This window comes from Ranitomeya variabilis, chromosome 5, assembly GCF_051348905.1.
Source record: "Ranitomeya variabilis isolate aRanVar5 chromosome 5, aRanVar5.hap1, whole genome shotgun sequence".
NCBI classification, from domain to species: domain Eukaryota; kingdom Metazoa; phylum Chordata; class Amphibia; order Anura; family Dendrobatidae; genus Ranitomeya; species Ranitomeya variabilis.
This window is the reverse complement of record NC_135236.1, coordinates 58,072,272-58,084,669: the sequence shown is the minus strand read 5'-3', so window position 1 is coordinate 58,084,669 and position 12,398 is coordinate 58,072,272. Positions and strand designations below refer to the sequence as shown.

At 39.0% G+C, this 12,398-nt stretch overlaps 1 protein-coding gene across 2 annotated transcripts in view; it reads left to right on the top strand.

Moving 5' to 3' along the window:
- Positions 1-12,398, top strand: part of COL5A3 (collagen type V alpha 3 chain) — a 269,595-nt gene that overhangs the window by 74,172 nt on the left and 183,025 nt on the right. For both annotated transcript variants that reach the window (XM_077262068.1, XM_077262069.1), the window contains exon 3: positions 10,944-11,157. In XM_077262068.1, the coding sequence (XP_077118183.1) occupies positions 10,944-11,157 (214 nt within the window). The remainder of the gene's footprint in view (positions 1-10,943; positions 11,158-12,398) is intronic.

Sequence of the window (12,398 nt, the reverse complement as noted above, 5' to 3'; positions counted from 1 at the left end):
TTGTTCACCTACCTAGAAGACTCTGACTGCGTTACACGCGGCAAACTGTGGTTCCAATCCAGGAGACTTTGACTGCAACCGCCCGGTAAATATTAATATCTATCGTACACAACTCAGAATTAATTTATTAACTAATTTCAATCTGTACAACTCACGCTAGATTATATGTTGGGTGACATATGTAAAATATTATTTTTATTAACAGGTCTCCTTTGTAAACTACAGCGCAGATATATATATATATATATATATATATATATATATATATATATATATATATATATATTTTAATTTAGGGCTCATGGAATGTAAAGAGATGTGATTTGTTGTACTGTCATACAATGTACAAATGTAAAACTATAACTGCTATACAATGTGGTACGCAAATAACATTGTCATATATTTGTGGAATAACTACGTTAAGTAGAAGTAAAACCCACCATAATGTACTGAAATAATATCAACATATCTTGCTCAAATAATATCAACATATAGAGCTAAAATAATACCACCATGCACTATTAAAGTAATACCACCATACAGTGCTGCAATAAGGTTAACATACAATGCTCAAATAATACAGCCATAGAGAACTCAAATAATACCAACATACAGTGCTCATGTGATACCACTATACATCACTCAAATAATACCAACATACAGTGCTCAAATAATACTAATATACAGTGCTAAAATAATACCATTATGCAGGGCTAAAATAAGACCAACATATAATTCCACAATACAGTATTCAAATAATACCACTGTATGGTACTCGTATAATATCACTAGACATCACTCAAATAATATCACTATACAGCACTCAAATAAGAACTGCAGACAGAATTTTCATAATATGACTTCTAAGTACTAAAATAAACCATCAAACAATACTCATATAATACCTTCTTCAAATAATTCCACCATGCACTGCTCAAATAATACCACCCCATAATGACCAAGTAAAAACAATACTGTATTCAAATAATAGCACCACACAATGCAAAATAATACCACCCTATAGTACTCAAATAATACCACCTTTCAGTGACCAAATAATACCATAATACAGTGCACAAATAATACCACCAGACAGTTTAAATAATATCAACATATAGTGCTCAAATAATACGAACATCCATGGCTCAATTAATACCAATATGTATTGCTAACATGATATCAAGGTTCACTGTTAAATAAGGTCAACACACAGTGCTTAAATAATGACCATAGAGTACTCAAATAATACCACCTTACAGTGCTCAAATACCACCATACAATGACCAAATAATACCACAATATAGTACTCAAACAATATCACAATACAATGACCAAATAATACCACAACATAGTACTCAAATAATATCACAATACAGTGTTCAAATAATACCACCATACAGTGCTCAAATAATACCACAATATAGTACTCAAATAATATCCCCATACAGTGTTCACATAATACCACCATACAGTGCTCAAATAATACCACAATATAGTATTCAAATAATGTCACCGTACAGTGCTCAAATAATACCACAACATAGTACTCAAATAATATCACCATACAATGACCAAATAATAGCACAACATTATACTCAGATAATACCACCGTACAGTGCCCAAATAATACCACAATATAGTACTCAAATAATGTCACCATACAGTGCTCAAATAATACCACTATATAGTACTCAAATAATACCACCATACAATGACCAAATAATACCACAACATAGTACTCAAATAATATCACCATACAATGACCAAATAATACCACAATATAATGCTCAAATAATACGACCGTACAATGACCAAATAATACCACAATATAGTATTAAAATAATATCACCATACAATGACAAAATAATACCACAACATAGTACTCAAATAATACTGCCATACAATGACCAAATAATACCACAACATAATACTCAAATAGTACCACCTTACAGTGCCCAAATAACACCACTATATAGTACTTAAATAATATCACCATACAATGACCAAATATTACCACAATATAGTACTCAGATAATACCACCATACAGTGCCCAAATAATACTACAATATTGTACTCACATAATATCACCATACAGTGTTCAAATAATACCACAATATAAAGCTCAAATAATATGACCATAGAATGACCAAATAATACCAAAATATAGTATTTAAATAATATCACCAACAATGACCAAATAATACCACAACATAGTACTCAAATAATACTGCCATACAATGACGAAATAATACCACAACATAGTACTCAAATAGTACCACCATACAGTGCCTAAATAATACCACAATATCGTACTCAAATATTATCACCATACAGTGTTCAAATTATACCACCATAAATGACCAAATAATACCACAACATAGTACTCAAATAATACTGCCATACAGTGCCTAAATAATACCACAATATCGTACTCAAATATTATCACCAAACAGTGTTCAAATTATACCACCATAAATGACCAAATAATACCACAATATAGTATTCAAATAATATCACCATACAATGACCAAATAATACCACCACATAGTACTCAAGTAATATAGTGAACAAATAATACTACAATACAGTACTCACAGAAGAATGAGCACATACTGAACGTAGCAAATAATATGCATCAACTTGGATAAATTAAATAGCCCACAATGTGGAACAGGCGACATATATTTGCTGAGTGGATGAATGGTAGACCATTTGGAAAGGGAGAACACTGAACATATGGTCCAAGCAGGAAAAGTGGAACAAATGATAGAGGGATAAAATTACCTTTATTAGACAAGAGTGGTATATGGTAGCACTACATGCAAAGAGGTCCCCACACTTGCATAAAAAAAAAATTTAGACACAAGATAAAAATACAATAAAAAACAAAAGCGGGCCACTAGATAGAAATATAAATCAATTCTTATAAGTCTTATATTAGATATAGATATGAAGGCATCACCGTGGATTATAGGGTTCACCAAATCAAGACTAAAGATCATGTGTGCCTGAAATGAGAAAGGGCGTAGAGCGGTGTGTCGCACACAGCAGGATGAGAACACTCTGTACGTTATAAAGGAGAATATACATGATGAATATATGTAACAGAAATGGGTGTCAGCCAAAAAATCATAGTTTAATTTTATGAATTAACAAAATTTATGAACAGGAGAGAAATCTGACCACATGAATATTTGGTGTGACCGCCATTTGTCTTGAAAACAGCTTCAATTATTTTTGATAAATTTGCGCACAATTTTTGAAGGGACTTGTCAAGAAGGTTGTTCCAAGCATTTTGAAGACCTAATCACAGATCTTCCGTGGATGCAAGCCCTTCATGTGATCCCAGACAGACTGGATGATGATGAGATCAGGGCTCTGCGGGGGCCGGATCATCACCTCCAGGACTCCTTGATCTCAATGACATTGGCTGGATGTTTGGGAATGTTTTTCTGCTTTTACAGCCAGTCAGATGCCTCCTTGATGGTATTACATGATGGATAAATATCTGCCTGGATTTCTCAGCATTAATCCTGATCAAATCCCTAACTAAATTTGCTTTAATAGAGTCCCGAACTTTCAAGGAACCTCTACTGTGCTTCACTGTTCCTGCAGACTCTCATTATTGATCTGCTCTCCAGCCCTTTGGTGAACAAATTAACTTCTGTTACAGCAAAATATATCAAATTTTGACTCGTCAGTCCAGAGCACTTGCTGCCATTTGTCTGCACAGCAGGTCCCATGATTTGGAGCATAGTTTAGTCACTTGGCCTTTTTTCCATGTCAATGGCATGTTTATTTTTGGCCGTATTTCTTCCATGAAGATCACTTCTGGCTAGACTTCTCAGAACAGTAGATGGATGTAGCTGGGCCCCACTGGTTGTTGTCAGTTCTAAACTGATGACACTGCTGGACATCTGATCTCATAGGGAAGTTAGCATGGTGTGTATACGCTGCAGTAAGTATCCTTGACAGACCACAGTGTTTACAGTCCTAGGTGTTGCCAATATCCTGGTGTTTCCTCAAAAGATCTTGAACAGCAGATCTTGAAACCCCAGACTGCTTTGACAACTTTGCCTGCTTTGCCGGGGAGAGACACTGCTAGTGCATTATAACTACCTTGTGTCTTGTTGCTGTGTTCTGTTTTACCATGGTGTATGACCTGTGACATGAAATTGTCTTCTACAACCTCACCTTTGGATCAGAGTTTGTCTGTTCCTCACCCAGTTTTAAGCCTCCTACGCTTATTTCCATTACCGTTAACAACTGTGTTTATGACTACAATTGGAATTGATGCCATTTTAAAGGAAAAGGGCGATCACATCAACTATTGGTTTGATTAAGATTAAACTATTAACACTTCCATTTTTCTAAACATTCTTACTTTGCAGATTTTTTTTCCACAACTGCCTAAAACATTTGCACAATACTATACATATACATATAAATAGTAAAGAGCTAAATATACATGTGTAGGTATAATATGTGGATAAATGTGTATATGTACACTGCTCAAAAAATAAGGGAACACCTAAACAACACAATGTAACTCCAAATCAGTCACACTTCTGTGAAATCAACCTGTCCAGTTATGAAGCAACACTGATTGTGAATTAATTTATCCTTCAATTGTGCAAATGGAACAGACAACAGGTAGAAATGATCTGCAATTTGCAAGACAACCCCTATAAAAAAAAGTGGTTCTGCAGGGGGTGACCACAGACCATTTTTCTGTTCTCATGCTTTTTGGCTGTTGTTTTGGTCACTTTTGCATTTTGTCATTGCCCTCACCCCTAGAGGTACTGTACAGTAGCATGAGGTGGTGCCAACAACCCACAGAAGTTGCTCAGATAGTGCAACTCCTCCAGGGAGGCACATCAATGCAAGCTATGGCAAGAAGGGTAGTTTTGCCTGTCAGCCCAGTGTCCAGAGAATGGAACAGATACCAGAAGACAGGCCAGTACACCAGGAGATGTGGAGGGATTCGTAGGAGGGCAACAACCCAGCAGCAGGACTGCTTCCTACTCCTTTGTGCAAGGAGAAGCGCCAGATCCCTGCAAAATGACCTCCAGCAGGCCACTAACATCCATGTATCTGCTTAAAATGTCAAAAACAGACTTCATCAGGGTGGTATGAGGGCCCGACTTCCACAACTGAATGTTGTGCTTACAGCCTAAAATTGTAAAGTGTGGCAGTAATCAGGTCTGTGTGTGGCTAAGGAATTTGAACTCAGCTTCCCAAAGATGTAATAAACTACAGAAAATGTATGTTTTATGGGGGGGGGGGGGGGGGCGCAATCACTTTTTCACACAGGGCCCTGTAGGTTTGGATTTCTTTTTCCCTTAATAATCAAGATCTTCATTTAAAAACAACTGCATTTTGTGTTTACTTGTGTTATCTTTGTCTAATATTTATATGTGTTTTGTGATCTGAAACATTTACATGTGACAATCATGCAAAATAATAGGAAATCAGGAAGGGGCAAACACTTTTACTTTTTTTTTGGGGGGGGGATTGAGACATATAAAAAGGTCATTAAACATGGAATAGTAGTGGAAGTGTTAATCCTTTTCTAACGATACACCTTTCAGCAAGAGCAAAGATTTCCTGGCTGAGATCATCCATGCACTGCACAGATGGGTTCATAATTTCAGTGAGGTGGGGACCATATGAAACCTTATTTCTCCTGCAGCAGCAGAATTACTTTGCATGGATGATTTTCAAATGTACGTAAAAATATCAACTATACAAAGTGCCTTGAAAAAGTATTCATACCCTGTGAACTTTTCCACATTTTTTTCATGTTACACCCTCAAACTTAAATGTATTTTATTAGGATTTTATGTGATACCAGCAAAAAGTAGCAAGTATTTGTGAGGGGTAAAGGAAATTATACAGGGTTTTCTAATTAGGTTCCAAATCTAAATCTGAAAATTGTGATGTGCATTTGTATTCAGCCCCCCTGATTCAATATTTTGTAGGACCATCTTTTGCTGCAATTACCACTGCAAGTCTTTTGGGGTCTGTCTCCAACAGCTTTGCACATCTAGGGGCTGAAAATTTTGCCCCTTCTTCTCTGCAGACTCTCTCGCTCAGGGAGATTGGATAGAGGCATCTGCGAACACCAATTTTGTCCTGCTGGAAGGTGAATCTACACCCCAGTCTCAAGTATTTTGCAGCTTCTAACAGGTTTTCCTTCAGTACTGCCTTGTATCATTGTATTTAACTCCATCCATCTTCCCATCAACTCAGACTGGTTTTCCTGTCCCTGCTGAAAAAAAACCTCCCCATAGCATGATGCTGCCACCACCATGTGTGATGGTAGGGATGGTGTTTTCAAGGTGTTGTGCGGTGTTAGTTTTCCAACACACGTTTTGCACTTAGCCCAAAAAGTTTTTGGTGATCTCATTTGACCAGAACATATTCTTCTGCCTACTGTGTCCCCTACATAATTTTCTGCAAACTGTAAATGGGACTTATGGCTTGCTTTCAAAAATGTCTTTCTTCTTGCCACTATTCTATATAGACCAGATTTGTGTAGTATACAAAAAATAGTTGTCCTGTGGACAGATGCTTCCATCTGAGCTGTTGATCTCTGCAGATCCTCCAGAGTGACCATGGGCCTCTTGGCTGCTTCTCTAGTTAGTGCTTTCCTTGCTTGGATATCAGTTTAGGTGGACAGCCATGTGTTGGTAGGTTTTCAGGTGTGCCATACTCCATCCGTTTTCTGGATGATGGCTTGAACAGTTCTCAGTGAGATGTTCAGAGCTTGGTCTATTTTTTTAAAGCCTAACCCTGCTTTACACCTCTTCACAACTTTATCCTTAACCTTTCTGGTGGTTTCCTTGGTTTTCATGATGCTGTTTAATCCCTAATGTTCTCAAACAAACCTGTGAGGCCTTCACAGAACAGCTGTAGTTATACTGAGAATAAATTATACACAGGTGGACTCAATTTACTAATTACCGGTATGTGACTTCTGGAGGCAATTGGGCCCTCAGGGTTTTTTTGTAGGTTTATTAGGGGGTTGAATACAAATGCAAATGTAGTATGAAAAAATGTGGAAAAGTTCACTGGGTATGAATACTTTTTAAGGCACAGTATTTTGCCCAAGGATTTAGATAGATGTAGAACCTGTTTTCAGGTCCCCAAACAATTTTCTAAGGCTATATGTACTTGATGTGTTTTAAAGTTAGGAGAAGCAGCCAAATTTTTCAAGCTGAAGATGGTTCAGGAGACTCTGAAGTTTTTTTTTCTGAAGTGTTTTCAGTCGCTTCATGAATGTTTTTTTTTAATGGTTTCCCATGCTTTTTGTTGTCTTTTTTTTTTACTCTCGTTATATGGTCATTTTTTTTCACTCCATTGAATAACCAAGAAACCGCTAGTGGCGGCAAAAGTCCTTTTAACATAGAAATGCTTATGCTAATTGTTTTGAGCGTTTTCTAATAAGCTTTTCAGTCGGTTTCCGTGGTGGAAACTGCTTGAAAAAGACGCTGTTTGTAGTGATGGGCGAACCTGTGGATGATTGGGTCCGGCGGCTTCTGCTGAACTTCTAAAAAAAGTTTGGTTTGGGTACCAGAACTGTACCCGAACTAGAAGACGGACCCAGTTGAATGGGGGACACGAACATCCATTGTTTGCCATGCTGTCATTTGCATGACAGGGTGGCAAACGCAGGCTCTGATCGGCGGTAAGATCACTAAAAAGTTTACCACCAGGTGTCGGCTGATAAATGAGTACTACTCCCATCAGTCTACGCCTTCTGTCCTTGAAATCAGCCGGTACCTCTGCTATAAATAAATAATAAAAAGAAATGATGTGGGGGGGGGTCTCTTCTATTTTTTGATAACCAGCGCAGGCAAAACTGACAGCTGCATGCTGGTATTCTCAGACTGGTAAAGGGACATGGCTATTGCTTCCCTCTGCCTAAAAATAGCAGCAAGCAGCTGCCCCAGAAAAGACACAACTATTAGATGCACCAATTCTGGCACTTTGCCAGGCTCATGCCACTTGCTCTGGTGCGGTGGCAAGAGTGAGGTAATAGCTGTGGGGTTGATGTTAGCTGTTTTTATGGCCGCTGACATAAAGCACACAGGTTAGTAATGGAGACGCCCCCATTTCTAACTCCTCAGTTAATTTGTAAATAAGACACATCCAGAAAAAAAAATCTTTATTTGAAAGAAAGACACAGACTGTTTGATTTGAAATAAAAATAAAAAGTATAGTTATACTCACATTATGCCTATTCAATTGAAGTCCTAGTCCCCTGTAATAAAAAAACAGCAGAAAATAATAAACAACAAAATACACACCTTATGCCTAATCTACCAATGCCCATGACCCCTGTAAAAATAAAAAATAAAAAACAATTATATCCTTTATCTGTCCAAAGTGACAGGTGATGTCCATACTGTTCCACGATGATTTGGACAATTTGGATCAGTGATGCGACCGCTATCCCCGCCGCCAGCACACACTGACAGGAGTATGACTGCTCGTGCTGTGTGTAGCGCTGAGCTGCCTTGAGAAAGTTCACTGGAGTTTAAACCAGGTGAACCCCGGTGACCCCATTTACAGCATCGCTCACTGCATGAGAATGTTCTCACGCAGCGGTGCCATAAGTAGTGTCACCGTGGTTCAAATATAAACTCCCGTGAACTTTCTCAAGGGAGCTCAGTACTAAATACTGACAGGAGCGAATATGCTCCTGTCAGTGTGTGCCGGCTGGCAGGAATAGCGGTCACATCACTGATGTGACCGCTATACAAATCATCCGGATCGTCATCGGACAGTATGGATTATCTTCACATCAGACTGGTGAGGGATATGGTTGTTTATTATTTTTATTTTTTATAGGGAATATGGGTATCGATGGATTAGGCGTAAGGTGAGCATTTTCCATTTTTTTACAGGGGACAAGTGCTTCAATGGAATAGGAGTAAAGTGAGTATAACTTTGCTTTTAATTTTTAAAGAAATGTGTAAAACAGGGTGTTAATTTTTATTTCAAATAAAGGATTTTATTCTTGCTGTATGTTTATTTCCAAATTTATTATGGTGTTACTAATTTGGGTGTCTTATAGACGCCTTTCCGTTACTAACTTCTGAGCTTGATGTCACCTGACAAAACAAAGGTGACATTAACCCCACAAATATTACCCCATTTGCAATTGCCAAAGGGCAAGTGGGAAGAGCTAGGTTAAGTGCCAGATTTGGCACAACTTATTGAGGTGCCATTTCTCGGGCAGCTGAGGGCTGATGTTCTTTGCCTGGGAGGAGTGCCAATTTCCCTGACCCATTCCCTGGCTATTAATATCAGTCCACAGCTGTCTGTTTAGCCTATCCTGGTTTGAAATGATGGGGGGGCCCTACGTCATATTAATATGGGATCCCCCATAAAATAACCAGTAAAGGCTAACCAATCAGCTGTGACATGATATTAATAATGACTATTCAGATGATTTGGATAGTGGTCACTTCAGTGTTGCGACCGCTATGGCTGACTGCCGGCACACACTGACAGGAGCGTAATCGCTCCTGCAGCATGCAGCACTGAGCTGCCATGAGGAAGTTTGCCAGAGTTCATAGCTGGGAACTTTCTCATGCAGCGAGCAGCACCGTGAGTGAGGTCACTGGGGTTCATCAGGTTTGAACTGTGGTGAACTTTCCCATTGAAGTTCAGCTCTACATGCTGCAGGAGCGATTACACTCTTTTCAGTGTGTGTTGGCTGCCGGAGATAGTGATTGCATCCCTGACCGCTATCTAGGTTTTTTTGTTACAGGAAACTAGGGCTTCAATTCAATGGGCATAAGGTGAGTATAACTGTGCTTTTTTTTCAAATAAAGGAGGCTGTGTCTTTCTTTCAAATAAAGGATTTTATCCTGGCTGTGTTTTTTTTACAAGTAATAAGACACCTCTCCATTACTAACCTGTGAGCTTGATGTCAGCTGCCATAAAACAGCTGACATCAACCCCACAACCATTCTCCCACTTGCCGGGAAAAGCGCCAGAATTGACGCACCTAATAGATGTGCCTTTTTCTGGGGCAGCTGTGGCTGCTATTTTTAGGCTGGGGGGGCAATATCCATGACCCCTTAACAGCCTGAGAATACTAGCCCCCAGCTTTCTGCTTTTGCTTGACTTGTTCTCAAAAATGAAGGGGACTCCATGGTGTTTTTTAAAATGATTTATTTATTTATAGCGCAGGCACCAGATGATAAATACTCCTATCAGCAGCGCCTGCTCTCTGTGTTTTTGGAGACAGCAGGTGTAGGCTGATGGGAGTAGTACTTTCCCATCAGCCGACACCTGTGACTGGAGGTAAACTTTTTACTGCCAGCCACAGCTGCTGGCTCAAGCTGTCATATGACAGCATGGTAACTGCAGCTCTCCGACCGGTGGTAATGATCTTACAGATGACAGCATAGGAAACAAAGGATGTTTGGGGTGCCAAACCCAAGCAGTATCACAGACTTCATGGAGAAATCCATGCTCATGGTTTGTACGGACCCAGAACTTTACTGTTTGGGTTCACCCATCACTAGTTGTGTGGAAATACCCTCAATAAGCTAAGTAAATGTATGACAGCACATTGGGTGATCAAAGCAGCCAATTTCTGGCTGGATTGACCAACAATCTAATGGTTATGTGTGAATGTGTAATCTCCAGGTGTCCACTGAGCTGCCTTGTTTGTCCCATCTTTTCCCCAATGTCAGATGTCTGGGGATAGAAGGATCGGGCTCTTGGTTTTCAACATGCCCAATGTTTTTGTTCTCGGAAAAGATAACCCACCGCCAGATGTGTCTGACAGCGGCTAATTCTCCTCTCCCTGCCTAAAATACATACTCAGAATATAGTTAGTTTTTCCTTAACAACAAATGTGTGGAGTGTTTGAAAAACGTACCCAAGAACACTAATATCTTCATTCTATCCATTGGTGCAGATGACCCATTTCCAGAAGACTTCTCCATTCTCATCACTCTCAAAGTCAGGAAGGGAGCCCAGTTCTTCCTGCTCTCCATTTACAATGAAAAGGGTGTCCAACAACTGGGTGTGGAAATTGGACGCTCCCCAGTATTTGTATATGAAGATCAACATGGAAATCCAACCCCCGAAAACTACCCATTCTTCAAGAAGATCAACCTGGCAGATGGCAAGTAAGTAGAGTAATAAGACAAGATCGGAGAAATACAGGCTAGTGTTATTTTTTATTTTTGACTTTTGTCTTCGTGGTTACTCATTTGTCATAGATTACCCTAAATTAAAAGGAATTTGTCATTAGAAAATGATCTGTGGTTTCTATTATATTTTTATAGTACGGTAAATGTATTTAAAAAATTTAATACATGTTTTTTTATATTTCATATTACCATAGAAAAAAATAAAAAATCTTACAAAACTGCTTGATGAACCACGGTCTATTTGTTTGCATATAAAAGTTATCAGAACTTGCTTAAATTTGGGCATGAATAATTGTGAATGGTGGGTCCTGTGTTTTCTGCTGTATATAGAGGTGTTATCAGTCATTGTGCAGGAGGAGGAGGTGAGCTGTGACATCATCTATTGTGAATGGTGGATCCTGTGTTATCTACTGTATATAGAGGTGTTATCAGTCATTGTAGAGGAGGAGGAGGTGAGCTGTGACATCACCTATTGTGAATGGTGGATCCTGTGTTATCTACTCTATATAGAGGTGTTATCGGTCATTGTACAGGAGGAGGAGGTGAGCTGTGACATCATCTATTGTGAATGGTGGATCCTGTGTTATCTACTGTATATAGAGATGTTATCAGTCATTGTACAGGAGGAGGAGGTGAGCTGTGATATCACCTATTGTGCATGGTGGATCCTGTGTTACCTACTGTATATAGAGGTGTTATCAGTCATTGTACAGGAGGAGGAGGTGAGCTGTGACGTCACCTATTGTGAATGGTGGATCCTGTGTTATCTACTGTATATAGAGGTGTTATCAGTCATTGTACAGGAGGAGGAGGTGAGCTGTGACATCACCTATTGTGAATGGTAGATCCTGTGTTATCTACTGTATATAGAGGTGTTATCAGTCATTGTACAGCAGGAGGAGGTGAGCTGTGATATCACCTATTGTGCATGGTGGATCCTGTGTTACCTACTGTATATAGAGGTGTTATTAGTCATTGTACAGGAGGAGGAGGTGAGCTGTGACGTCACCTATTGTGAATGGTGATCCTGTGTTATCTACTGTATATAGAGGTGTTATCAGTCATTGTACAGGAGGAGGAGGTGAGCTGTGACATCACCTATTGTGAGTGGTGGATTCTGTGTTATCTACTGTATATAGAGGTGTTATCAGTCATTGTACAGGAGGAGGAGGTGAGCTGTGATATCACCTATTGTGAGTGGTGGATTCTGTGTTATC